At 42.1% G+C, this 27,827-nt stretch overlaps 1 protein-coding gene across 1 annotated transcript; it reads left to right on the top strand.

The window, feature by feature from the left end:
• Positions 1 to 27,827, top strand: fgf11b (fibroblast growth factor 11b; the record flags this gene model as incomplete). Its single annotated transcript, XM_084564882.1, has 5 exons — positions 1 to 193; positions 17,892 to 18,002; positions 19,098 to 19,201; positions 27,288 to 27,486; positions 27,583 to 27,827. 5 exons carry the CDS (start codon positions 1 to 3, stop codon positions 27,717 to 27,719), a joined length of 744 nt encoding a protein of 247 aa, XP_084421008.1. The 3' UTR covers positions 27,720 to 27,827.

Here is a 27,827-nt window from a genome sequence, read left to right as displayed (position 1 = left end):
ATGGCAGCTCTCGCCAGCTCTCTCATTAGACAGAAACGGGCGGTCAAGGACGACCAAGCCAACCGACCGGTAGCAAACAAGCGCAAGCCCTGTCCTAAGAACAACAAGTCCCTGTGCCAGAAACAGATCTTGGTCCTGATATCTAAAGTGCGACTATGCGGGGGTCGAAAAGGTCGAAACGACAAAAGACCGGGTGAGTCATGGCTACCGTTTTTTATCTTTTCCTGCTCATGTGTTGGGCTTTTTGACCATAAATGAAATGTGAAAATCTCTAGGAGTAAATTAAGATGACATGTACATATTACAAAATTCAATAAATCATCAAACTTTTTGTATAGAGTAAACTTCTCTGCTTGCAATCTGAAAGTAATTACAGATTATTTGGGATATCTAACAGCTTTCATATCATTCAGTCCTCTTTTATGCAAACAACAGCTCACCATATCTGTCCTGTTAGAACCAAGGCATCACCCTGCATGCCACCTACTTTTTATGAACAAATAATCAGTTTACCATCAAGAGTTAAAAGTGTGGGACAGCTACCTCCTGCGGCTTCATCTGATATGCTGACCATCAGTAGACACTACAGTCTTTGCACAATACAGTAGAATAAGTTGTAGAGTCGACATAAAGCTCACCCGAAATGATTTTTCATACACATTGTGGGGCTTTTGCATTCTCAAACATATAATTATGCACACCTACACGAACAATAAGTTGTGAAATTAGCTAAAAGCCATCACTGAAAGTTTCTGTGCTGGTTTAGGTCATGCCATAATGTACTTGATGTTTGAAAGGAGAATTTCAGCTCTGGGGCTCAGAATGGAGATTTATGTGATGTGGTGACAACTTGTCAATGGAACAAAAAGCATGCTACAACATAAATTATTTTGTTCTAAACTACCTCATTAAAACTCTTAAATCACTCAAAGTCTTGCTTTTTCATAGAAAGCCAATTTCTTAACATGAAATATGAAACCCCCTGTGTATTTTACTACATTTGCTTTTTTCCTCCCTAATGGCTATGTATCAATAATTAAAGAGAACGGATAAAGTAATGTCTTTGTGTACTTTTGAAGTAGTCTTTTCTCCTTTGGTGTGACTGGTAGACTGCTGAATTATTTAATTCATGACTGAGAACTGTTTTGCCTTATCCATGCACAATTAGTAAGTGCAGTATGCTTTAGGTAAATTATGCACATTACAGAAATGTCGCTGAACAAACATCTTTCATAAAGAGGCCACATACCGTCAAGGCTGATTTGGGGAGAAACTGTGAATTTATAGTGTTCTCTTCTGCCCCAGAGCTACAGACTGAACATAAGAATGATAGGGGGTGAGCAGAGCTTCATGTTTGATGAGGACTTTCATTTCAGACATGTTTGCAATGCCTCAAACAACACTGTAATTCAAAAAGTCCACCTCACGGCCAAAAGACAGATGCACCGTAGATCTTACAGTTTCACAGCTGGCTCAATTTATTTACGTACCTCTGTCCTTTAAAGGGGATTAGCTTCCTGCAAACCACATGCATTTATACACTCGTTTTCATAGTTAGCAAACATGACATAAGGGTAACAAACTGTTATATTGCGGCTGTATTTCTAATAAAAGGTGTATTTGGATCGTTATTTTGTATCTGCTCTATATAGCCTAGACAATCCCTGGCTCTAAGCAGTTTACATAATGAGACCAGCTGTTCGGCTCGCGCTGCAGTGGCAAGGGGGTTTGACTGTGGACATTAATGAAAAGGTTCCATGCTCAGTTACAGTTAGTTATTATCCTTATGGTTTTATGAACATGTCACCAGTGTCTCAGCTTTGTCCAATTTTCAGTTTGAGCTATATGGATCAGTATGACATTCATTGGCATTGGTTTTTGCGGTTTATGGTTATATGGATTAATTTGAGATTTAAATATCTGTAAATGTCTATGTTTATGTGTGGAGAAAGGAAGTAGTTAGTGGCCCTGTTAGACTGTACAAAGGTTAAATGCTAACATGGCAACACACTTCAAACTACAATGTTAATGTGCATGTTTCATATTTATCATCTACTAGCTAAATTATTAAACTAGTCTCACTACTGATCACTTCATAATTAGTACTAAACACACATTACTGCTGAGTTTGACGGGAATGCCATTAGTTTAGCAGGTATTTTGCCATGAAGGAAAGCACTGAACAAACTGAAAATTGGACCTGATGACGGCACCAGATGAAATATCAGGGTCACCAAAGTCAGTAGGAGGCATGCTTTGGCGACTGTTAATGTAAAGTATCTACCACTTTTCCTGGTAATCATCTGGATCATAAAGGTGGACAGTCCTGTTGCACCTCTGCAGCAACATTAGCTGCCACAACATGAAACATCTGTGTAACCAGCCTTACTACCAAGCAATTTACTTGCACGTATTTCCAATAAAACTAAATTCTGGAATGCCTGTAAATGTATTTAATAAATGACATTCATTTTATTAACTGATTACATCAGATTTCAAACCTGCTTCAAATTTCAAATCTGAGGTTTGTGTGACAATAACATTTTGGGTTGTATAGTATCCAACTTTCAACTCACATTGAACCGTCTCTCAAGTCTGGCTAAAGTATTTAGCATTGAATCTGGACTATGATTGTTAATACCAAATCCTATCCAATCGTTGCAAAAGTGTTTCAGTTCTGAAAGAACAGGAGTGTTTCTATAAAAGCAACACAATACAGTAACTAATGTTTGGTGAAACAGCAGGTACAGAGCAAAACTGACTTACTGACTCACTCACGCCAACTCACAGTTAGCATGCGGCAGTAATTCCACATGGTGAAGCTCTGGTTCCTGTTGACATATGTCAACTGTATATTGCCTGTATATGAAGATGGACAGCCCTACATTAAGTCACTCATGGATTCTTAAGAGCTGTTTTGAAGCTTAGTACGGTGACTCCATCCGTGATCACCTAGGTTGTGCCGCCTCCACCTAAACCCAGGAAATTCAACAATGGGCAAAGAGGTGAGGCGCATGACACATAAACAGACAGCTTACATCCTGCAAGGACACTCACCTCTGACTAAAGGTGACCACAGGTTGTCAGTATGTTTATTTCTGCTGTAAAGTTGGGCAACATGGATGTCTATGACTCACTTTTGGAGTGAGCCTAATGTGGACATTGAAGGAACTGCAATTATCGGGACTTGGATATGGGTTTTTTTTGGCCCTGAACATTGTCGATTGATGCCAACTAGCTAGAAATGTTGACTGACACATTTTTTTCTTTTGCTTTATTGTTAAAGCTTCCATCTATAGGCAAGGACAGTAATGCCTGCTCCAGTTTATACACAGGTCAGAAAAAGTAACTGACCTTTACGTAATACCATTTGAAAAATCGGGACTATCTGAGAAGATACACACACTCTAAAAATATCTGTGGGTTCAAATAAGGTTTACAAATTAGGGATTACAGTCATGTTATGCAACACTAGGGCAGGTCTTTTGAAAGGGACATACGTTACTATCTTGATTCCAGGAAATATAATTATACTTTTCTCCGTGCAGCTCAACCAGCTCAGGATTCTGTCAATTCTCCACCAGCTGTGTTTTTTGAGGGAAGAGTTTCAGTTGTCATATTAGCATCACACCAGCACACATAAGCTATATTTATTACTGCCATAAAGCAACGGGCTATTACGAAGATAGAAAAGGACATAAACCCCGGTGCTTGTACATTCGGCTGGCACAAATCTCAGATGGGATGAGATCCACGGCAAACCACCGCATCCACCCGACTTTACCTGCCTCTGTCCTCTTCATCATCCTCCTCTACGTGTCCTGAACAGTCCCTTTCAAATGGTGGCCCTCAGATTGGCAGTGATCTACACTGCTGCCCTCTTTTCGAATCAATTCAGCTCATTAATGTATAGCGACTAATCAATAATCTCCCTCTTAGTTTGTTCAAGGTGGAATCTGACTTGAAAAGGGAGGGATATCGAACTGCCCGCCCCTGCGTGTTATCCTTTAGCTTTACCTTTCTCTAAGTTAGATCACATGAGCACAAAGTCTACGCATGTAGTATATATGCATTGTAATAGAACAAGACAGACATTTAGATTGAAAATAAGGCCAAATATGCAATTAAACCAAAAAAATAATAACTATTTGGACTTGTCTAGGCTTTATAGTAGCATTACCACAAAAATACAAATACGCTTTAAAAATAGCAACACTATAAGCTGAGTCATTAGAAACTAATGCATTCAAGTATAGTGCAGACACAGACATCTTGTAGCGTTGAGTGTGCCGTTTGGCATGGAGGTGCAGTAGTATGTTGTAGGAGTAAGCATCCGAGGGGCCAGTCAACGGCTGGAGCACAAATGTAGGCCCCGGCTGGCGGGCAGCAGACTGGGTTACAAGGAGAGATCCAGCAGAGGATAGCATAAAGCTGACCCCAAGAGATCAGGGCAGCAAACTCGCTTACTCAACAACACCTGATCAGACAATGCAGTGTTAGGTAGCTTCTCATCAGAACTTTACTGACTGTGACAGGGGTCAGAGAAAGAGAGAGAGAGAGACGGAGAGAGTCTGCAGAGGCGAACACAAGCTTCGAGAGAAAAGTAAATACATTCCTGGTGGCAAAAAACTGTATCAAAAGGTGGAGGTGGATTGCAATGATGGGGGTGGATGCAGATAAATAGGTAATCAAAAATACAGGAAGAGAAGTACTGAGAGATAACAGTGGAGATTAAAGGGAATGTGGGTGGAACTGCAAAGAGGTGTGAATCAGGCTGTCACAGAGGCAGCATGTGGAGAAGAAGATGAGATGGGAAACCATGGGGCTGGATATTAACACACATCTTGCTTCAGTTATCCTGTTGTTTAATAATCTGCCTGGAAACTAGGTTGGCTTTAACTGAAAAAAAAAAAAAAGTTTATTTGAGCTGGGCATGCTTTTTTTCCCCTTTGAATGAATGATGCAGGTGTTTTAAATGGTTAGAGGTCTCAATATTTTTTTTTTTTTTACAGAAGGAACAGTTACATCCTCATATCACACAGTACGACCACGTTGAGCATGATGAATATGTTAAAAAGAAAATTTGAACACTGTCTCTCAGCTTCCCAGTTAGTCATGTAAAAACTCACTGTCAAACAGTTAATGATTTAAATGAAAAGCCTACTTTTAGAGAAATTGATGTATCATAATAGGAAGAACATTTTTCAAAATTTAAAATCTATGCCACTGACTGTATATTAAGATGTAAGTTGTATTAACTTTTGAAGCCCAGTGTGGTGGTTGTGGCCACTGCCATCTTGGCAGTCAGTGATTCCATCTATATCCCACAGTTAAGCCTTTTTTTTTTGTACCAGGCTTTTAACATGGAGTTCTACAGGGAATAACTGGCTATTGGAACAAGCCTCCAGTGGTCATTTGAGTAACTGCAGTCACTGAAATTTCACCTTTGGTTAATTTTTCAGCCCAGAGGTTGCCAATCAGTTTGCTTCAAATCAATTCCATTATTTTACTGGTATAGTGCCAAGAACAATTCATATTGTTTCAACAGGCTTTATACAACCCTAAGTACAAAACCCCCAGAGCAAGCACTAAGGTGTTGGTGGGAAGGAAATACTCCCTTTTAACAGGAAGAAACCCTGAGCAGAACCTGACTCTCTTGGAGGGACCCATCTGCTTGAGGCCAGCCGGGTCCAGATGAAATAAACAAAAGATTAGTGCTTGATTGCTGTGGAGGTTATCCAATGGTATAGGGATTTTCGGCTTTGAACAACCCTTGGTTCACCAGAGAGATCTAAAATTTCTGGAACCAAACGTTGTTGACAAGGATGGGGATGCAGCTGTTCATATGCCAAAGAAGTTAATTCCCAAACTTGATTTACTCATCAGATTGGAACCACAATGAAACAAAGTTTTGAGTTTTAATCTACGTTTGGGATGGAGACGCTCAGCAAATAAAGTCAATGGATATGGGGGGATCAGGGGATCAGCGTGCCTTATTTCTGTGAGTATTACTGCAGTTAGAGTTTAGGAGTTGCCTTGTAAAAACAGGGTCATCTGCAGGAAGCATGCTGACAATGGCCTTAAGTCTTACTCAAAACTAGTGGGGTGGAAGGATTTGTGTACAAAGAACACCCTTTTGTTTCCTATCTCCCTGAGGATACCACCTTAACCTCCCACACATAGCCGCTAAATTGAATCTGTGGATGCTTTGATTAAAGCTGACAAGGGTAGATTGAATTTACCTCTAACAAGGGAAAGACAGTGAGGATGGAGGACACCTATAGAGGTAATAATGAGAAGACAAGGTGAGGGAAACCTAGAGGAGTGTAAGAGGAAAAGGGTCATGAGATGGGGGACACACTGCAAGAGAACCAGGGGGCACTCTGATAGGAAACAAAAAGCTGTATATGCTGTATACCTGCATATATATTATGAAGTTAATTAGAAAGTTAAATTATTACACTTTGTGGAAATGCCGCAGTATGTTTTTCGTCAAACTGGCAGAATCCAGTTTGTTATCAGCTAGGACTAAAAGCAGGAATGGCAAACTGGTTCCAACTGAGAACCGTTTTCCAATTTTTAAGAGACATCAGCAGGGTATGCCTTCGTCGTTATCGATTACTCTAAACAATCACAACACGATGTCACACTCTGCGACTGTGAGGAGCCTTAACAAGGAATCGGAAGAAGCCATTTGGGCTTGGCTGCATTTCACTAAACGCAATGCAAGGCTGGGATATCATGCAGGCATCGTTTCCATGCCTAGACTAACTGCCTGGACTATTGATCAGTAAAAAGATGATGAAACAACTGGAGTGGTGCTGAAGACCATGTACGACTACTTTAATTCCACATAAAAAGCTGATGGTGAACTGATAAGGTAATCGATAAAGAATTGATAATAAATAATCAATTCCCATCCCAGCCCTGCAATAGACCGGCGACCAGTCCAGGGTGTACCCCGCCTGTCGCCGGATGACAGCTGGGATAGGCTCCGGCTCCCCCGCGACCCTTCACAGGACAACCGGTTACAGAAGATGAATGGATGAATGAATGAATGAATGAATGAATGAATGAATTCCCATCCCTACCTATAACTAGTGCTCATTCACGATTATCTTGCTGTTTAAATACTGTTTTCCCAACAGATGAGGACTGATAATCTGGAGCTCCAAAACTTGAATTTGTACGAGCCCAAAATGTCTTCACATCATTTTTACATGCTGTTTGGTAGGCGAGCATGGCGAGTGCTGTTCAGCTATGAAACAGAGAACCATGGAAAATCAGCACAGATACAGATTTTCTTCCTCATTTAATGGCTTTTTAAGCTCTGCATGGGATCTAAGCAAAGCCTAGACCACTGTCCACATATCTTCTTGTGCGCTGGTATGTTGGCATTTTTCTGTAACTACAATACTAAATCGCCAGTCGGCGGAGTGATTTCTATGCCTCTGTGTCGAAACAATGGCAACTAGATAATAAACAACTGTTTTACTGAAATAACTGTAATGCAGAAGAGAGACAAGATGCCAGTGCAGATGGTGTATACAACCCAAGAACTGACTGAAGGAGAAGGAGAGTAAATTTTCTGTGTTGTCTGGCCAGAGATGTAAACGAAGAAATGCATTTTGGACCAGTAACAGCTGTCGACACGACCTGTAGTTACATTTTAGCTATGGCGTATCTAAGGCATACCTATAGCATAAATCTAGCTTTAGATTGATGAGTTAATACTGGGACCTTCAGTGAGGTGGGTTCCCCTAAAGAATGAACTGGCTATAAGTCCTGCAACTTCTCTGTTCCATATAGTCAACAAAACATCCTGCTGTTTGGTTCAGCACTGAATCAGAACAGAAATCACTTAATCAGATGGAGAACAGACCGTGGGATGCAGGGCAATCATTTCTGATAGCTTTGTTTTTCTCCTGAAAATAAAATAGCGCTTGGTCACACTGACCCCAATTAAGTGGGGAAAAAAATAGCTAATTCCAGGCAAAGTTAAATTACTTGAAAAAATAGCTGCAATAAGCAAAAGTTAGCGGGTAAAAATGAAACTAATAATATACAACACTGAGCACACAGTCAGGAGTTGACAAGGATAAATGCATTCAGCTCCAAGACAAACATAAGGCTCATATTTGGAATCTGAATATCCCATATATAGTGATATACGTTTAAACAGACGCTTAGAATTTGTTACTTTGTATGCTTTCCTAGTGACTGTACATAAAAGTCGCGCCATGCAAAAATGTGAGCTATGTTAAATCATGAGGTTCCTGCAACGGAAAAGACCTAGCATTTATTTTAAAATGATTCTGCAAAGCTTCATCTGCTTAATGGAGCATCGACTTTGTGCAACGACACACAACGATGCAGATGTGGACTGTACGTTCATTTGCCCATACATATTTGTGCCTCCTTCTTTGAATGTATATCTGCGTCTTTATACGATCCTATTCAAACACAGCTTTGAATGTACCGAATCTGCGTCAGCAAAACTTAATCTCAGACAATGTTTGGCAGAAAATGGATTCCATCCTCCAGTGAGAAGCTGCCCTTAGGCGTCTCCACTCATGGTTTTCTATGTGTGGGGAAAGCGCTCTGTGCAAGGAATATATCCAAGTGCTTTAGCAAGCAAATCGATGCAAGTTCAAAATCTGAATCCTTTGTTGTCCATCACCGAGCTGTTTAGCTTTGTTGTGTGTTCACTTGTGTGATTATCACACACTCTGACAGAGGCCTGGACCCATGTGGGAGTACAGACGATGTTTGTCTCCGTTTATCTGCATATATTAAAGTGCCTATTTGGGTCCTTGCTGGAGGGTCCACGGGAGTAGAGGACAGATGAGGTGCTAGGCACTGCGGCCATGCTCCCATGCCTTCGTATTCATCTATGTGAAGGCACTGTCGAGAAAGTGGCTTTCAACCTGAAGAAATACTATCTGAAGCTGCTGCTGCTGCCCCACATCACTCTAAATCCCCAGAGCTGGGCATGTTGCTAACTGTCACTGATATGTTCTTGTCGCGATGCTAATGAAGCACACGCGTGAATATTGCATGCGTGTCAGGGAATTTGCTCCTGCTGCTGTTTGACATGCTCTTGTCAAGCGCCATTAAAAAGCAGCAATAACCCTCACTTATGTGAACTGCTGCCATTGTCACATGCAATGATTTATGAAACCTTGAATTCATATTAAAAGACCGCTGTTGACGTTGGAGGTGACGTGCTACACCTCATTCATTCCTATTCTTTCTTTAACCTCTCCCCCGTCCTGCTGTCCCTCTACTCTTTGCTTTTTTTCAACGCGTCTTCCCCCATCTCCCTCTCCCTCCCTCTCCCGCTTGTGACACTCTGTATCTTTGTATCGCTCCACCGTTGCCCTTTTCTCTTGTTGTCCTTCCCTCTTTTATTTCTGGACAAACCGAGCTTTCCCCAGCCTTGCCTCCGAGTTTTATGGCTTCATGGCTTCATTCCTCCCTTGCTCCTCTCCTTTCTCCCCGCCTCTATCTCTCCACAAGGTTGATAATTACTAGCAGCACTGTAGAGCTCATGGCCCAGTTTAGAAAGGAGAAAAAAAAGGAGGAACCGTGTTCTCCTTTTATTAGACGCAGAATCAAACACAAGAGACAGGCTCCATCTTTTTTTTGCAATATGCGGTATAGATGCTCATATGCATACATGCATGCAAGCACACAAACACTATGTGTACATACAAAGAGAGAGAGAGCGGTATGGAGAGAGAAGCTGAAAGTGAAAAGAGAGTCAGGGAGTCCTGAAAATGTAAGCCAAGGAAAACCCCTGTTGTTTTCTGCAGCCAAAGCAGAAGAAGAAGAAGAAGAAGAAGCAGCAGCAGAAATGCCCTTGGCTGCTCAGTCATGCAGGCCCCCAATAATTACCTCCAACCTTATCAAGAGGAGCTTGGTTGTAGGGAGATCAGCCAATGACATACTGAGTTCAAATCAAGCCAGATAAATACATTAGTGTAATGATAACCAACACTGAGCCATACACTACGCTGATTAGCAATAAACCTCAACCACTGCTTATTTTTCAGAGCAATTACATAGCGGTGAAGGGTTTAAGTGTCCTTGATGGCAGCCGTGATGCATGAAGTGATTACCTTGGGTTCTTATGTGCATTGACCTCATTTACACAGAGACGCACATAATTGCTGTGTGAATGGTTGCACTGCAGGGCTAGGCTCCAGTGTCCCCCAGGTGATTTTCTGAATGATTTTCCGAATGATTATCAGCGCTGAATGTAAATTGATGAGGGGCATCCCTGCTTGAGCCTTGCAGCGGTTTTTCTACTGGGATTAGAGGCAAACTCAATTTAATAAACAAAATCCTCCTAGCTATGATTTCTAGTGCTTTTATGAAACACTTATTTAATAATCACTTCAGCTCTGAGAACAGTAAATTCACTGTAGTTAAATTTATCTCAAAAATAAAACAAGTCTATGTTAAAGCCAAATACCCTAAGGTGCCCTTTCTACACACTACTGCTGCTTTTCTGCTTGTCAACTGCAAGTCATATTTCCCTCCATGTGCGGAGAGGTCACTTGGAAAAGGGCCTGCTGATGAGTCAACATGTTGTCGGGTGAGCTGACAACACCTGTGTGCTGATGTACATAAACAGACAGAGAGCTCTCTCCGTGACCCACACTCCACTGACCTGGATCAGCGAATGTTTTCTGTCAGTCAAGCCCACACGTGTCCCGGGAGTGATGAATGTAGTCTCCTCTTCGTGGGAAATACCCAGGGCAGTGGAAGCTGCGCGGTGTGTTTCCGGCAAGCCAGATGAAGATGTACTCACCCTGAAAGATAATGTGCAGTCCTGCTGTTCTTGTAACAACAGAGTAGGGTTAGCCGGGTGTAGCCAAACTCAAGTCTTACTAGAATATGAGTCCGGTAGCACGCCATTGAGATTACATTATGGGGCGTATTTCAACCGACACAGGGAAGAAATCCCTCCAATTGGATGGTACTATAACCAGTCAGAGCAATGAACTGTATGACGTATGCTTCTCCACAAATGTCCTTTAAAGTTATTTCACTGTCAATATCTTTTATAACAGATGATATATGACGGCAGCCATTTTGCTGTAAATAAGGCAACATTGTTTTGTCCCCCGATCTGATACCGATCTTTTAATATTATATCCAAGTCCCTATCCGATCTTAAATAAACAAGAATTCCTCCCTTGAAGATTCATAAAGGCTTATCTTACATATTCTCCTTGATCACATGTGCACCGTGCACGTGTGTTTAGTACAATCAATAGGGCTGTCAAAGCTAATGCAGCGAGACCGTAGTTAGCACCTTGACTCCAGAAAACCTGTGTTCTCTACTACAAAATGAAAACTTCAAAACCCTCTCTGTAATATATTTCAGTGTTTGTTGTTTTGGTGTAGCCTTTTTTTGGTGTTCAAGTTGATGATGATCTCCTACTACCACCTCGCCAAACATCCACATTGCATAATTTGCGAAATGCTGTCTGGCTGATTTCATTTTCCAAAGTAAAGTACTTCCAGACAGCAGACATGTTTCGTCACATAATTTTGGTTCCTCTTCTTCTACTTTCACTAAAACTAAAGAAGTCATCTACTTTTTTGTTTTAATTTTTAGCAGGTTTAACGTGAGAAATAACATGTTTTGAAGCTACAAGGACGTGTTTTTTTTTTTCATTTAAGCTAGACGTAAAGTAAATAACTACAAAAGATCGGGCTTGGCTGAAGCCCAATTCTGATCTGATCGTTTTAAAAATGCCTGGATTGGCTCCGATACCGATCTATCGATACCAATCGGGACATCTCTAGTTGCGACTCCTCTGTCCATCACCACATAAAACCGGTCCAAATGCTAATAATCAGCTCCTGGAGCCAATCCAGGTCAACATTGCTCCACATGAAAGTCTGTGGCCAGCTGGTTTCCAGGCTACTGCAGGGTTGCATCTCACCTCATATGACTGCAGCGGCAACAAACATGATTGATTACAGAGGAGCCCAGAGAATATTGGCATAAGTTAGGAACTGCAGCCTCACCTGAGTTCTCCATTCTCCACAATGAAAACAGGTTTAAATTCCCGGCACACTTTCCATGTCAGTATACAAGGAAGTATGCCGACATAGAGAGTGTACTGAGAATTTAAACTTGTTTTGGTCATAACTCACTAGAAAATGCATTTTCTCCTTTTTTCATAAAAACATGGCAGTTTTGATTCATTTTCAAGCCCTCAGAGGAACTACACTGTTATGTCGTGTATGCAATAGAAAGAATACGCTGATTTACAGTACATTAATCAATTGGTGGAGTCACGGAAAATCTGCAATTATTGTGATGGATCCTTTCAGTCAATTTTCAAACAAAAATATCAAACATAATGTTTCCAAGTCCAGGAAAAAATAAGCAAATTAAATGATATTAATGAATAATAATTTTATGCAGCACAACTTTTAATAGTGGTGGAAGAAGTATTCAGATACTTCACTACAAAAATATTAACACATGAATGTAAAACTACAAGTATTATCTGTGATAATGCATCAATATGTACAGTAAATGCCCTTAGGTGAAGCTAATAAGTAATTAGCTAGTTTTAATGAGTTTAAGGAGTAAGAAATGTGGAGGATCCCAACTGAATATTGTTTTTATTTTTTTAAACTAAACCAAAGAGTCCTTTAATGGGGATTTTCATATGGTTTTAAGTATGATCTAACATTTATAAAGTAAAAACTTCTGCAAGATTAATTTAATGCAGTAAAATGTATACCCTTGTTGAATATAGTGGATTGCAAAATGGTAATATTAAAGTGAAGAAGTGTCTGTAATGTATTTGATTAAATGTGCCTTTTATCTCCGTATTTTAAGAGGGTTCAATTCAACATTAGATCTGTTTAGGTCAGTGTCTCAAGAATTGTCACTGCTATGTTCATTCATTCATCTTCTGTAACCACTTGTCCTGTGAAGGGTCCTGGAGGGCTGGAGCCTATCACAGCTGTCATCGGGCAAGAGGCAGGGTACACCCTGGACAGGTCGCCAGTCTATCACAGGGCCATTGCTATGTCCCCTGCCAAATAAATATTCTCTTTCTGTTTGAATAAAAGCATGCCCCTATACCAAAATCAGGACACATGACCTTTGAGTCAGTAGCTCTCCGAATTATCGTCTTCTTTGTTTACCCCCGTGGAGCCGTACAGAGTGCGTTTGCACACTACGCATCCTCATGATACAAACACAGGCTTTTTGCCCATGTAAACAAGTCTGTGTGCTCTGGTAATCCAACCAGAGGTAGACTGCTGTCACAGTGTGTCACTATCTGTCAGCATGCTCCTTCAGGGTTTATAAAGGGGAAAGAAGTTGACTTGCCTAATAATGTGTGCTTTCTCTGCTGTGGCTTGGACACAAACCACTGAGTTTAAGGGGCTACTGCACAAATTTTAACACAAAGAATTTATTTGAATCATTTTGAGAGTAAAACTCTCAAAAAGTTGTTCTCAGTGGATCTGGAGTCTTCTGAAGTTTGAAAAAAAATATTTCAGTAGGATCTCCATCTGAACATTTTGATCAGAAAGTCTATATTAAAAATTTAAAAAGTAGGGTAGGTTCCAAGTAGCCCCCTGTGAAGTGCCAAAGTGCCAAAAACTGCAGTTCCACAAATGGCCACTTGAGGCTGGCTCAAAAAGTGATGAAATCCCCATAAACGTCCATGTTAAAATCCTCAACTTTACAGCAAAAATAAACATAAACACATTTAAAGTTATATGTAACTAAGGGGGTGACAGGCGGCTGCCCGCACAAGTTGTTAGCAGTTTGCCTTGGTATCACAGAATGTATAACGATAGACGATGGAACAGCTCCTCAAAAATGAAGCGAAAGCAAGAAGAGCCCCCCCTGGTGACTGCCTTCAGTATAGGTCATAAGCTCCTCTTCCATGTTAGTGGATGGGACTTGGGCCAAACTAAAACACTAAAATACACGTCAAATAAAACATTTTCAAGGATGGGGTCTGTCATTCTAGGTAGTTAATATAATACTGATGCATAGTGCAAGTGTCAATTATAAAGGTAAGTTTCGTTTTAGTTAGTCATTTGATGCTATAGAAACAGGATGTGACATCATAATGACTACCAAAATCAATCAATAAATACAGTGTATAATCCAGATACAGCAGAGCGCAGTATTAAATGAAAACACGAGTGAGTCCTGCGGAAGTGTACCGTGCACTCTCGGACTGTACCTGCGTAGAGTAGACTCTGAATCCAAAGTAGAAAGATGGCAATACCCGTATCCTCTGGAAAATAGCGTCAGTTTGCCAATGCAAGGAAGTTGGAATGCATTGTCCATATTTATATACAGTCTATGCTTGGTATCCACAGTCAGTCTCCGCCTAACTATTTCTGAATTAGTTGTGAGTGAGCAACTGCCAAGATAGTGTCACCACACTGCTCCTTAAACCCTTTCTTCAGGTGAGTGACATCACAGACGTCTCATCTATCTTTTTATGTGGTCAGTGTGTATTTTTATTAAGAGAGCTATCCAGTTGCATTATGGGAAATGTAGAGTAATGTTTTGTGGATTCAGGAATTTCTGTGTGTGTGTACATCACATAGACACTGTCAACATATTGCAAGGACCAGTAATTATGGCAGCAAGTTGAGTCACTGTAATGACTATACAAAGCTTTATCTGCAAGTCTTGTTGGTGTACTGAATGTTTTGAGGCAAACACACCATAAGCTGCCTGTATTTTTCCTAGAAAAAAACATCAATTGATTATGATTATTTCTCAAATAGTCAATTCATTGTTTCTATAAAATGTCCTCCGTGCCACACTGACACCTAGAGCAGTCTTTTTATTATGCTGGTGCAGACTTTACTGAGTGTAGGGGATGGGGTGAGGATTGTGAAGTTAGAGCCAGCTCTGCTAAGTGAAACATTAGTTCTAGTGCACATGACGTGAAACATGGCAGATCTGATTGCAGCCATATTGCGCAATCTGTCTGTTGAATTTCTTCCCAAATGAGCTTTTTCTTGAGCACATACAGCCGTCACTCTTGATAAAATGACAGTAGTGTTGTCTCATTTACTCTGTTCCCCTGCTGTCCCTCTGCTCACTTCTCTCCTCCCTGATCCTCCCATCTCCCTTTCTTTCTCTCACTCTCATCTTTCTATTTTGCGTCTGTGGGGACGAGTAATGAACGGCTTCCCTGCTCTGATTGGATGATGTATGGCGTTATTAGGTGGGATGAAAGCAAACATAACTCAAAGGGTATAAAATAGAAAAAAAGAGAAAGAAGAAGTGAGTGGAGATATTGAAATGTTTTGACAAGTGGCTTTGAAAGAGAGAGGGACTGGGACTGCTGCAGATACAAGCATGTAACAATGAGGAGTAGGTCACAGTTTCACTGATGTTTCAACCCTGGCACAGTTCCTTTGGGAACTACTCCTACAGATCTCATCCCTGCGTCCTCTGTCTCTCTCTGATTCAGTGTGCTAGTCCGAAGAAGACAGGCAGATTGCGCAGTGCCCTAGGTCACTCCCTAGGAGGTGCGTGCCAGGGCATGGGTGGAGTTTAGCAGAAGGGGAACTCCCAGATGGCCGTCAGTCCTCGTCATAAACCGCTCCTTCATCCATGTTTCATTGCCCTTATTAAAGCTGCAGTGAAGGAGTCTGGTCAGTTCACTGAGCCTGACCACTGAATGACTATGACTTAAGCTAAGTCATGGGACCTCCTTAGCTGCTGGGGTAGCCCGGCTGTTGGGGGTACCCCAACAGCTGTTGGGGTAGCCCGGCTGATGCAGAGGAGAGTTGAGCTTAGGAGAACCCATGGTATTAACATGCATCCTGAGTGATCCATTTGCAAGTATCCAGCTTTAATACTTGTGAAAAATGCATCTCCGGATGCATCTCAAGCCACATCTCGAGATCCGATCCCAGTTTTGAAATGAGCTAACTGACTTTATTTGGGGTGCAGTACATCATTGTGCAAAAAGCTGCTGTCTCCAATGGATCGCCAGCAAAGTTTCAGAAACATGAACAGCACTGTTTGTTGAGCGTGTGTACCGACATGGGGATACAAATCGTGGAACATGATGAGCACACATCAAGTTCTAACTTATTTATTTATCTCTGCTCTTACTTTAGAGAACGGTACAAGACTCACATTATAACTAAAACCCTGGAACAGTCCATAGATGGAGTAATCTCACTGTTGCACAGTTTGCAGCAGTGTAACAAAAACCTCCAGTACTACAGGTAAATAGAGACATCGGGTATTATTGAAAAAATAAAAACTTAACTCCACATGGCTGCTTTGCATACATCAACATGGACACATTGCTAATTATTATCGAGTTAGTTAACAGCTACGAAACCAAAGGATATCAAAAGGCTCTCTCTGCTAATGAACAGACAACACTTAAGGCAATTTTGTCTTCTCTGGCAATCATAATAATGGTCGTGTGTTTGCGCTGAATGAATTAGGCTTATGCAACTTCAGTTGAGTAGGCGGACCATCAACGGGGCCAGGCCATATATGTGTTCACACTGCCAAAAGAGTGTGGTCACAAGCGGTCCAGACCACCTCCAGAGGTGGTCACTTGCAATTGGATCACTTGGGAGGTATTTTAATACCATGTCTGTACAGGGCCTTAGATTCCCAAAAGAGAGAGAATGGTTGGTGTGTGTGTGTGTCTTAAATAAACACAAAGGGGGCTGCTGGGACTCCGCTCATGAATCATTCAACCACTACTCACCCTCCATCCTCTCCTCCTGCACCCGGCCCCCTTGATTACATATCTTTTATTTAGCGGGAGACAGACCTACTCTCTCACTTGACTTCATCCTCCGATGACCATAGCTCTTGCTAAAAATAACACAACACGGTGGACGCAGCTTAACTTATGCATGAACTTAATTCGCCAGCAAGCTGAATTACTAGCTGCTACAGAATTTCAGATTTGTTGCGTGTTAAATATTCCCAGTGTTAGTGTATCAGTCCACAACTGTGTCGAGGGAAAAACACCAATTAGCCAAGACATTCTTACTGAATACTAAAAGCCTAAACTATCTTTTTTGTGCTGAACACAAAAATTATCTTTTCGCTCCTCTACGGAGAAATCCCCAGCCAGAAAATAGGCAACATAAATAGCTGCATCAGTGAGTTATGTAGTGTTGTAAAGTGTTTCGAGATTGGATGAATGTTTGTTAAGTTGTTAGCAGGATGCCCAATGTTTGCTGATTAACATTAAAAAATAGCTAGTGACTATGGTGAAGTAATTTGCTTTATAACTCTAGAAGAAATAGTTTGATTATGGATTCCTGAAGAGCTGTTTTCGAGCTTTGTGTCGTGGCATGCTGGCAGTGCCAGACTCCATCTAACTCCCTGCTAATTCAGAAAATGGGCAAAGACGTGGAGCGTCAGCGGAGTTGAGGGAGGCAGGTAACCTCTCAACAGACAGCTAGCAACATGAGGACATCAATATATCATGCAAACTGGCCATTCCCTTTGTTTGCATAACTTTAAGCATTAATATAATTTCAGTAGGTGAGTTATATAAAATATCAACCCCATACAGTTTACACAAATGGAGAAATTAGCTGGAGAGGCCAGAGCTGTTTTTTGTTCCAGGCTGTCAAAATGTTTATTTATGCTGTAAAACTGAACATTTTAACATAGAGGTCTATGGGGACTGACTCATTTCAGTCTGACTCACAGCCAGACTCAAGTGGCCATCAGAAGAACTACCATTTTCGGAACACCCACGTCGGCTTAATTGTTCCACTCCTGACATAACTGAATAACCCGTTTGTTTTTCAGATTTCTGTAATTTGAGTGAATGTCATTTTTGCTGTCTATAGTGATGTTGCCTTCCTGTGCTGCCTTGCAGAGCCACAGCTGAAAGGCATTGTTACCCGGCTATACAGCCAGTATGGATACTACCTGCAGATGCAGCCTGACGGCACCATGGACAGCACAAGGGATGAAGGCAGCTCATTCTGTGAGTGTGTGAGTTTTTATCTAAAGCCAACATGTTTGACATGTTTGTGAAATGAAATTGTGGAAAGTGAAAAGTGTGGCGTCAAGCAACAGTTAGAGACACTAAATGCATGTAACACTTGCAGTTTTAGCCAACATACCAGTATATCTCAGGAAAGGAACACCTCGTGCCCTCATTGACAGTCAAATCTCCAACACAGGCAGAGTTAATGCTGTGCTGTATGCACTGAACTAAGCTAAACCACAGCGGGTGTCAAGCTGTGCTGCAGGGTCCCGCGGCTGAAAAGTCGAGGCAAAAGTTAGGATTTTGTCAGCTCACCTGTCAAATTTGTTCCAATTAGTACTGTTATTTTTGTCTTTTAATAGGATGGAACATCATGTCAAACTGTCTGTCAAAACTTTAGCGTGTCCTCACCAATGTGTAGAAACGCTTGGATCACAGACGTTGAGTCTCATTGCATCTGCAGCTCACTGTCTGAAGTTTATAAACCACAAATGGCAGTGACTGTTGAGACGATGTGAATGTTCACTCTGACCTTTAGCAAACTAAATTTAGTTCTCAGACCGGAAACTATGCAGTGCTCCCTTCCAAGTATCATTTCTTTGTATTTGCCTGTTTGACCTTCAAGACTCGGACATGGGCCCTTTTTCCGACTGCAGCTTGAATGCTGAGTTTTATTTATTCATCGTCTGAGGTTATTTCTTGGTGAGTTGTACTTTTTCTGTTGTGATTTAATCAACCCAAATATGGAAGCAGCCTGTCCACTTTTTAATGCCTTTGCTCTAAGCTGCAGCTGGTATGGCAGAACATCTCCATTATTACCCAGGTTTAGTGGCAGTGTAGAGCACAGTGAAGGTGACATCGTGTTGTGTTACCATAAACATAAACTCTAAGAGGTCACAGCATTTGGGCTTAAGAGAGATATAGCATGCAGCAGTGGCACTGCAGCTATTCAGCCCACAACAATGAAGACAGGAAAGCAGCTGGTATACAGTATAGCAGTTTGATTTCACACTCTTCTGACTTTCTCCTCTTTTCCCTCTCTCTTTGTCATGCTCTCTCTCTCTCTCTCTCCTACTTTATTCCCCAATTTAGCACAATTCAACTTAATCCCGGTGGGACTGCGGATTGTGGCAATTCAGGGGGCAAAAACAGGGTTGTATCTCGCCATGAATAGTGAAGGATACCTCTATACCTCGGTAAGTATGCCCTACAGATCAGCCATGTGTGCGTAGACCAAGCTAACTTAAATTTGATCATATACGTACTATATGCCAACCCTCGTATCATACAAATATCTTTCGGTGACACTAAATCTCAAATAATGGATATAAACTATGTTTGTCTTGCTATGCATGGTCCTAATTCATTTCCCATAGAGAAGCTACTGCCTTTCCACTGACATGAAATTCAACATCGAAATTCAGGACCTTATCTTCTTGTCATTTTGGATTTAGCAGTTCAGCTGTCTGTCAGTCAGCTTTCGGTTTAGTGGCTCTCTTATCTCAGGATAATATGGATGCATATGGATCGGAGCACGGTGTAATGACTGTGAAAGTGTCATAAAGGACTTTAAAAGTTTTAAAAAGTTATACTGTGACGTGTCTCCTGTACACGTATGGGACTAGCAGTAAAATGAGTAATGAGTAGTAGTTAGGGTCTTTATTATTTATTACATCAACAGTAATTAATTCTGTTCCAGGTGACTCTTAAATCCTGCAGCTCATGGTACATGGCTGGAAAACAGGAATGTGTGTAGCAGTAGCAGGGGGAAAAAGAGAGATAGGGAAATATTTGAAGTGCGATACCCATGAGAGCGTTTCTGTATCTCAGCTTGTTTGGTCTAATTTAGTTGCAATGCACTTCATCAACTCTTAAGTATGATTTCAATCGGAGCTGCAAATCAGATCAGCAAAACTGATAACTCGAAATCCAAAACATAGGCAGCTACTTTACATCAGCGGCAGGACCCTGCACTCCCTGGACATTAGACTGCACAGCGGGACTGGCACTGTCTAGCCAGAACGGTTAATATCGCATAAAAAGCATTAAAAAAAGAAATCATTTATCAAAGAAGTGTAAAGGCCGATCTCGACAGCGAATATTTCAGGTGGGGCAGTTCCGCCAGAAACTTGAACAGCTTTAGTGTCAGTTTAAGGGTCTGATCAGCACCCTGGACAGCGCTCGTGACACTGCTTACTCATGATTGTCACTGAACCGTGGCCACATGATTAATAATAGATGACTATGGTAGGAAATGTTGACTATTTACACCTTACTGTGGCAACCACTGTTGTCTATCCAATTCTGCATATAACAGCACTAAAGTCGTCCTGCTATAAATAAAAAGCCCCGCTCCAAAAGCAGTATATGTTTACAGTGTTGCCATCATCCCTTTGGATTTTGTATACAATATACCAGTGGGGATCACTCATGCAACTCTGCTACAGAAAAAAAGAATAATATAAGAGCCATGTATATGTTTTATATAATCGTCTCTATTGCCCGTGTGTGTTGGTTTCTAAAGGTGGAAAGGAAAATTATATGCAATAGGGCTGAATGACGGCTTGGTTTTATAAAAGGGGGAACATCATCTGTACGTGTGAGAGTTTAATCTTGAATTACGGCTTATAGACTACTCCATCACCTATTATCTTCTGAGTCCCTGATTAGCATGCATTAGACTTTGGTGCCTCGCCTCTGTGAACGGAGAAGAGAAGGGATTTCCTCTGCACCAGTCAATAGCTGTGCTGCATCCCTCACTGACCTCTTTTAGAGAATTTCCTCTCACACACGCACGCATACACAGAGTTACAGGAATCGTATGTTTATGTGCACTACAACGGAACATCTGTCTTCTTTCGTAATATTATGCATGTTTGATTTTATGACCCCATGTTACTCTCTGTGTTGCGTCTCACGTACACATTTGTTGGCGCAGGAAAGGAGCACAGGTGGAAAATGTGGCCCTTTACGCATATCTTTGCTTTAAGAGCATGTTCATATTGCTTTTTATATTGAAAGCGTGCCAAGGGAGAACGTGACGCGGGCCAGGAATGTTTTCGTTTATGGCAAATAAGCTCATCACTGTCACTTTCAGAGGAGCCGAGGTGACTGACGGAGTGACAAGTCGCTCCCTCCTAGCTATTTTGTCATCTTCTTGCATACGTTCTCTTCGACTGCCGTTTCTTCCTTCCTCTAACCAGAGGAAAACCTCCTCTTGCAACCTCCTGCTCACACATATAACGGTCAGGTTGCTCTGCCAAGCTCTGTAACAAGCAGAGGGAGTCCGCTGTTTCCCTGTATCAGGCATAAATCTCAGCCTTGCTTACCTGTGGGTGACACCAGGAAATGGCTGGTCCTGATACAAAAATAGAGCTTGGCTTGTTCCTGCCCCATTTCGTAATCTGTGTGCTCTGGAAAACTCCTCATAAACAGAGGGAGGGTGTGTGTGTGTGTGTGAGGAGTGGACATGGAGGGGCTGTTTTGATGGATGACCACTGACAAACGAGTTTTCACAGAAGCGTTTTTTGTGGCAATCACGTTTTAGACAGCTGCAGTACACAATCAATCATTTAATCAAAACTTACCATAGGTAAATATTGGAATCCGACTGGACTCACATCAGCTCCAGGCACAAAAACTCTCTTATGGGACAGCACACAAACAGTGAACAAAGATAGAAAAAAGCGTGGGTGAAGGAGAGGCATTAGAGGTATTGATGGAAAGCTATGTCCTTTCTATTCTTTTCATGGGAGGATTACATTTAAATGCAGGGCAACGGCAGCGGCTAGATAGCATCGCTTTTATCACAGGACAGGAGGAAATGTGGACATTAGAAAAAGTGGTCGAGAGAATAATTGGCCAGAGGACGAGAAAGGAGATGAAGTACAGAAATGTAATAATAAAAAAAAGGCATTTTTGCCAGGCAGTTAATTAAGAACACTTAGGGAAGGCAAAACCTATTCTTTCTGATAGATTAACAATCTACCGTGTACAGCACTCTCCTTCCAAAATGTTCTTGGGGATATATTAGAATAGCCATTGCAATTTGATATGAAATAGCTATGGTGGTGTTAATGATACTGAGTCGGCCTTTATTCTCTGTCCCAGAAAATTTAAAGAGGAGGGATTTTGGATAAAGGCAGCGGGCGGTGTGGAGCCGGTTCACCTCTGTCGCTGAGGGTCGAAGAGGGGAATGACAGCTGCAGCTCGGCTCTCAGCGGCATTTATATTGACAAGTGCCTTCCACCTGTCAATCAGCGCCGCGGAGCCACATGTCCACGGGCATGATCAGCCGCTCTGCTCTTGTCATGCAAGCAACATGCTTCCCTGGGCTATCATAAAGCATTAGAGACAAGCCATACATACATGTGTGGTGCTAGACGGTAATAACTGCCAGTCTCATCCTCTGTAAACCCCTCTTAATGAGCACGTCTATGCCCTATTGACTTACGTAACGTGGCGTGTCATAGTGCATCTACATCTGGCTCGACAACAGCATCAGCAACATGCCCTGCTGTTGGCTCCCAGCGCTGCAAACACTGACACACACACACAGATTGTGTGCATGCGTCAGGAGAGGATCGTTGTGAATGAGCTGTATGTTGCTGCAGCAGTAATGGAGTAGTATGGGAGTGTGGTGGGATTACTGCAGCCAGGCAGATTTCACAGCTTCCCTCAGTTCACCCCAGGAGCTGATTTGTAGTCTGGAAGTCAGCCTGAACATCCCCACACGCACAAAATTTGTGGGGGGGGGGGGGAGTTGGCCTGGAGTGGCTCTGTTGGGAACTAATTATACCCCAGCAAAAGATCTGCTGGGCCAATCAGATCGCTTGAGCTGGCTTTATAAAGCGAAGGACAGAAGAGTCACAGCTAGGTAGTCATACACATCATCTGAGCTTTGTTGAGTTGATTTTGTTTATAACAAAAGGTCTCTCATTGGTTGTTGGGCTTACCAAATGTGTGTACCGACTAGTCGACTTGTCGGCTTTACTGCTGTGCCGTGACGCTCGTGACGATCGCGTGACAATAACAACATGGACGCGTCCTAGAAGACAGGCGAGGAGCCCAGTGGGTTGTTGCAGCAAACTAGCATCGGTTCATTCAGTGTGTGGAAATATTTCACTAAGGATGAAGGCCATGCTACCGTAACATGCAGAATATGTAAGTTAGTCCAGAAATACAACAAATGTGCTACTGCATTACACACTCGTCTGAAAAGGCATCCACCAACGCTAGCAGAGGAACAGTCCAAATCCTCTCAACGACAGCCAGTTAATGACTCAACTAAACGTCCGAGAAGGAGGCTGCCAATCAACAATTTGATGGTTAATTTCATTGTGTAAAATTATTGGACCTTTAGAGACATACCGCAATTTTTTATCCTGGCTACACCGTCCTATCTTACAACACGCTGTGAAGTACTATTAAATGCTACCGACGGTCCAATTTATATATCCTACACATAGTACAGTATTGATAAGCTCATGTGCTTATGTTCAGTTCAGTTCAGTTATGTTCTATTCGTTGACATTGTTGCTGTGGTTGTAGAGCGTGTTTTCTTCTGGGGTTTTTTTGCCAAGACAGAGCCTCATATTAGAAGTGACAGACTGACGGTGTTTATGGCGTTGATGGTGTTGATGTGGGCTCCGGCCGTTCAAGCTTCATTTCAACCTGCAGAGAAGCCTCCGCAACTTCTTTTGTGTGAGACGCTACAATGGTCAATGTATTCAGGTCAAGAACATAGATTTCACCGTTGCACAGCATTATTTTCTACGGCGTTTTTATGTGTGACATCATCGACTTTCGCCACATATTAGTCGACTTTAAAAAATCGGAAGTCGTTCAACCCCGAGTGTGCAGACCTATTTTTTTCTCTGTATCAATGGTAACACCCCTTAATGAAATCAAGATGACGTGTTAGCAGTAGTGTCAATAGGTGCAGAAAGCCTGCATGACACTGTAACCTCTGCTGTCAAAATACGGGACTACAAAGAAATGTACACCTCGAATGCTAAAACATGTCGATGCTAAAACATGAAAGATTTACTGATTAGTCACAACTTCCCTCCTCGTCCTTTCTATCCTAATTGTATACAGGGTAAGATGTTAGTATGGTTTAGGGTACTCTGCCCTATGAATTATTAGTACTTCACTGTCCTTGTTTGGTGATAAGTACACTTCTAGCGTATGGTGGCATGCAGGCTAAAGCTTCTTGAAGCAGGTAGAGCAGATGTAATCAGACACAAGGGATGAAGAAGGAGGTGGTGTGTGTGGGCGGGGAGGGTCGGGATGATACTCTGCATCATAAAAAGGTTGTTCCCATCATAGGGATTCTCAGCACGGACTACACATATTGCCTTTCTCGTCCGCTTTCATTCAAATTCACTTCTGGCTTGAGACGCACGGAAGGAAAGCCGGCCGTCCAAGTCTGTGAATAAGTCACGGTTAAAAATAAAAACGTTTTTTATTCCATTTCCAGTGCGAGCACCTAATATTTACATGGAAATAGTCCCTCATCGCTCTTAAAAAATGCAGAACACACAGCCCATATTCAGCAATTATTCATCTGTGCAGGTAAATCTGCTGGCTTGATATCATCAGTAAGTGCACACTGAGTGGAGTCTGTTGTTCGGCTGAGGTCTAGAGGTTAGCTCAAGGTGAGCTTCGGGGATGGGAACAATTACAGCAACATATTTGTATCAGTTAGGGACGGGCATATTGGCCATTGTGGCAGGTTATTGTGAAAAATCACTGTCATATGAGGACATTTATTTAATTGTCTTCACTGCTCTCACAGACTGTATTTTTTTCTTCGGACATTTCGAGGGTGCTTGAATGAAATACAGAAGACGCAGAAGGCTCTATCATTAGACCAATTTCAGGGGAGTGATTATGAAGGGTAATTATAGGATGACTTGGGAGAGGGGTTATCGCTGGTGTCATTTCAAAGGTTGAGCTGAAGGGTATTTTGCTGCAGCGATGGCTTCTCTTTCCCGAGGGACATGGGTATCAGATCTTGGGGTGCTGGCGACTAAAGCCCTTCTTGGCCCGGGCGTTCCTGCTTTTGGTCCAGAGGAAGAAGCGGGTCTCTCCTCTTATTCTCTCTTCTTAAATTCCTTCATTAGCGAGCAACCCCCGTGCCCTCTCCGAGTGATCTTCTGCTCTTTTTCCCCTGTCTCTCCTTCTGTCTCCCACACTTCCCACCTCTCTTTCTCTCTGGCCTGATTAATAATGAATGAAGAGGATCATCTATCGATCCCATCCTCTGTGTTAGCACAGCAGAAGATATCAAACCTGTCAGTGGAGCCTTAAAATAGCTCTGCGATGTGGCGGTGAGGGTAGTGGGAGTGTTTGTTCGGTTAAGGGTGGGGGCTTGTTTTTTAACCGGGGGGGAAGACAGCGGTAAAATGGGCATTCACTGGGATGAAGAAGCAGGGCAGATTTGGATGGAGAGAGGCACAAAGTCCTGAAATGTCCTCTAAGCTAAAGGATGACTCGTCACTGTGAAGGAGAAACGTGATGACCTGCGATAAGTGTGAAACTAGAGGTCTCTTATATGTTTTCAATCTACTTTTGACTCTTTATTTAAACTCTTCCACGCCAAGCTGCGATCCTTTGGCCCTCTTCTGTCATCCTGAGTCCTGAGAAATTCTCTGCTCAGCCTTTTCTGCGCTGCTGCTCTCACTTAATCAATCCAGCAGATGGGCTGTGCTCTCTGACAGAGGAAGGACCCTGTCCAGACCCTGACGGAGTCTAAGAGAGATGTATATCTGTCGCTGTTAGTTAATATCACCAGTCAACATTATGCAGGGTTCAGTAGTCCTTATGTTGAGGACAGAGAGGGAGGGGAAGTGCTGCAGGAACATGATCACTTACAACGACTGGCTGAACTGTTGGATTTGATCCAAGTTCTGCTAATTTGATTCTGTAACGTCTATTCAGATTTAGCCAGTCACAGACAATTGGCAGTACATGAGAGTGGTCTATTTTAATGGCATAATTCTCTCTTGGAGGATTGTAGGGGGACGGATTTCACTCAAAGGCTGTTTTTCAGGGGGGGGGGTTGTTAATAAACATCACCTATTATCTAGGACCTTTTTCACTATTGCCTCAGCCAGTAGGTTTCTGAACTTGGGATGCCTGAAGCAGTCCCTGTAGTTTGATGGCAGAGCCCTGCAACAAGGGCTCACCGCCAGGAACAGCAGGCTGAGCAATGGTATCGGACCCCATGAAAGAAATGAAGTGGGTCCCCTTAAACCTATGAAGTCTACAGTGCACCTCCCTTCTATTAAACCAAAAAATTGTCGAGCCGGGGTGGAGGATAGAGGAGTCTGATCGCGATGTATGTGTCACGCAACACCGTGTTAAGTTATTCTGGGCCCTAGAATCAGGCCAGATAATAGGATGCTACTCTAATGAGCCTTATTAACTGTACTTAATTTTGAAATACGTTGTTGGGAAACAGCCAGGTTTACTCAGTCATAAAACGTACTCTTTGTCTTATTTTGCCCTAGTCTCTTGTGGCCCCATAGATCCACATCTTAAGTTGGTTCGGTTTAATTAAAGAAATTTATGAGCCAAAGCGGAAAAACAACATTGTTGTTGTTTTGTAATGCTGGTTGCACAAGTAAAAATAAATCACTTTAAAGTGAGTGACTGCGTGTCCCATATTTGTTTACTTTAATCATGGGTCAGGCTGCAGGAACTGCATTAATGGTGAGGTTGGGTCCGGATTTAGCTTGGAGATATTTGCGGGTAATGGGTGGGTTCCGGTGCTGAACATTAGCTTTGCAAATCTGAAAACATGCAGGAATCTGGTCTGATGTCTGAACTAGTCATTTACATGCACAAAATATATGTGCATATATAGAATTTGATATTGTATCGGTGTAGGTGTCAGTGTTTTATTGCCTTTCATCTTTTTTTTCTCCACGTCTGTTTTTCTTTTCCTTTGGGAATGTGTTGTTTAGCAGAGATGTTAATGTGTTTGTTGTTTGTTTTTTACATATATGCATCCATGTCTTGCTGTTCTCAGAGGACCAGGATGTTCATGCTTTCAAAGAAAGTCAAGATTTAATCCTGTCTTTCCTTTCCCTGAGGAATTAGTCACCTAATTAATGTGTTTCACTGTGTATTTTTTTATACTGACATGCACCGGAGTTCATGTTCAAAGACTGAAAAATGTTAAGTTTTCTCATGACATTTGCACATTATTTTTCTCCTTGTGTTCCGTTTGCTAATATAAATCCACCTCTTCCTCTGTTCATCGTTTCATTTCAGGAGCACTTCACTCCAGAGTGTAAGTTCAAGGAGAGTGTGTTTGAGAACTACTACGTTACATACTCCTCCATGCTCTACCGCCAGACCCAGTCTGGCCGCTCCTGGTATATCGGTATCAACCGTGATGGCCAGATCATGAAGGGCAACCGGGTAAAGAAGACCAAGGGAGCCGCACACTTCCTGCCTAAAGTTATAGAGGGTGTGTGTCACTTTAGCATATGGTATTCCAAGCCACTTTATCTCAGTTATTAATCATCTCCTCTGTCATTAATCCATTAATATCTTTGCCTGACAGTTGCCATGTATAAGGAGCCATCGCTACATGAGATCACCAGTGAACCAGTGAGCCCTCCTCGGAAGACAGTGAAGACTTCAGATTCGCCGGCCCTAAAGAATGGACGTAAAGAAGCTCCCAAGGCTGATGCCTCATAGCACAGGAGACTGAGGGTGGGACAAAGGGCAGCACTGACACTGGGAACACAGTTGCCCATTATGCACTGAGGGTGGCTGAGGCAATGGCCAAAACTGACCACCACATTC

This window comes from Chelon labrosus (assembly GCF_963514085.1).
Source record: "Chelon labrosus genome assembly, chromosome: 17".
NCBI classification, from domain to species: Eukaryota; Metazoa; Chordata; class Actinopteri; order Mugiliformes; family Mugilidae; genus Chelon; species Chelon labrosus.
This window is presented reverse-complemented; position numbering and strand designations above follow the sequence as displayed.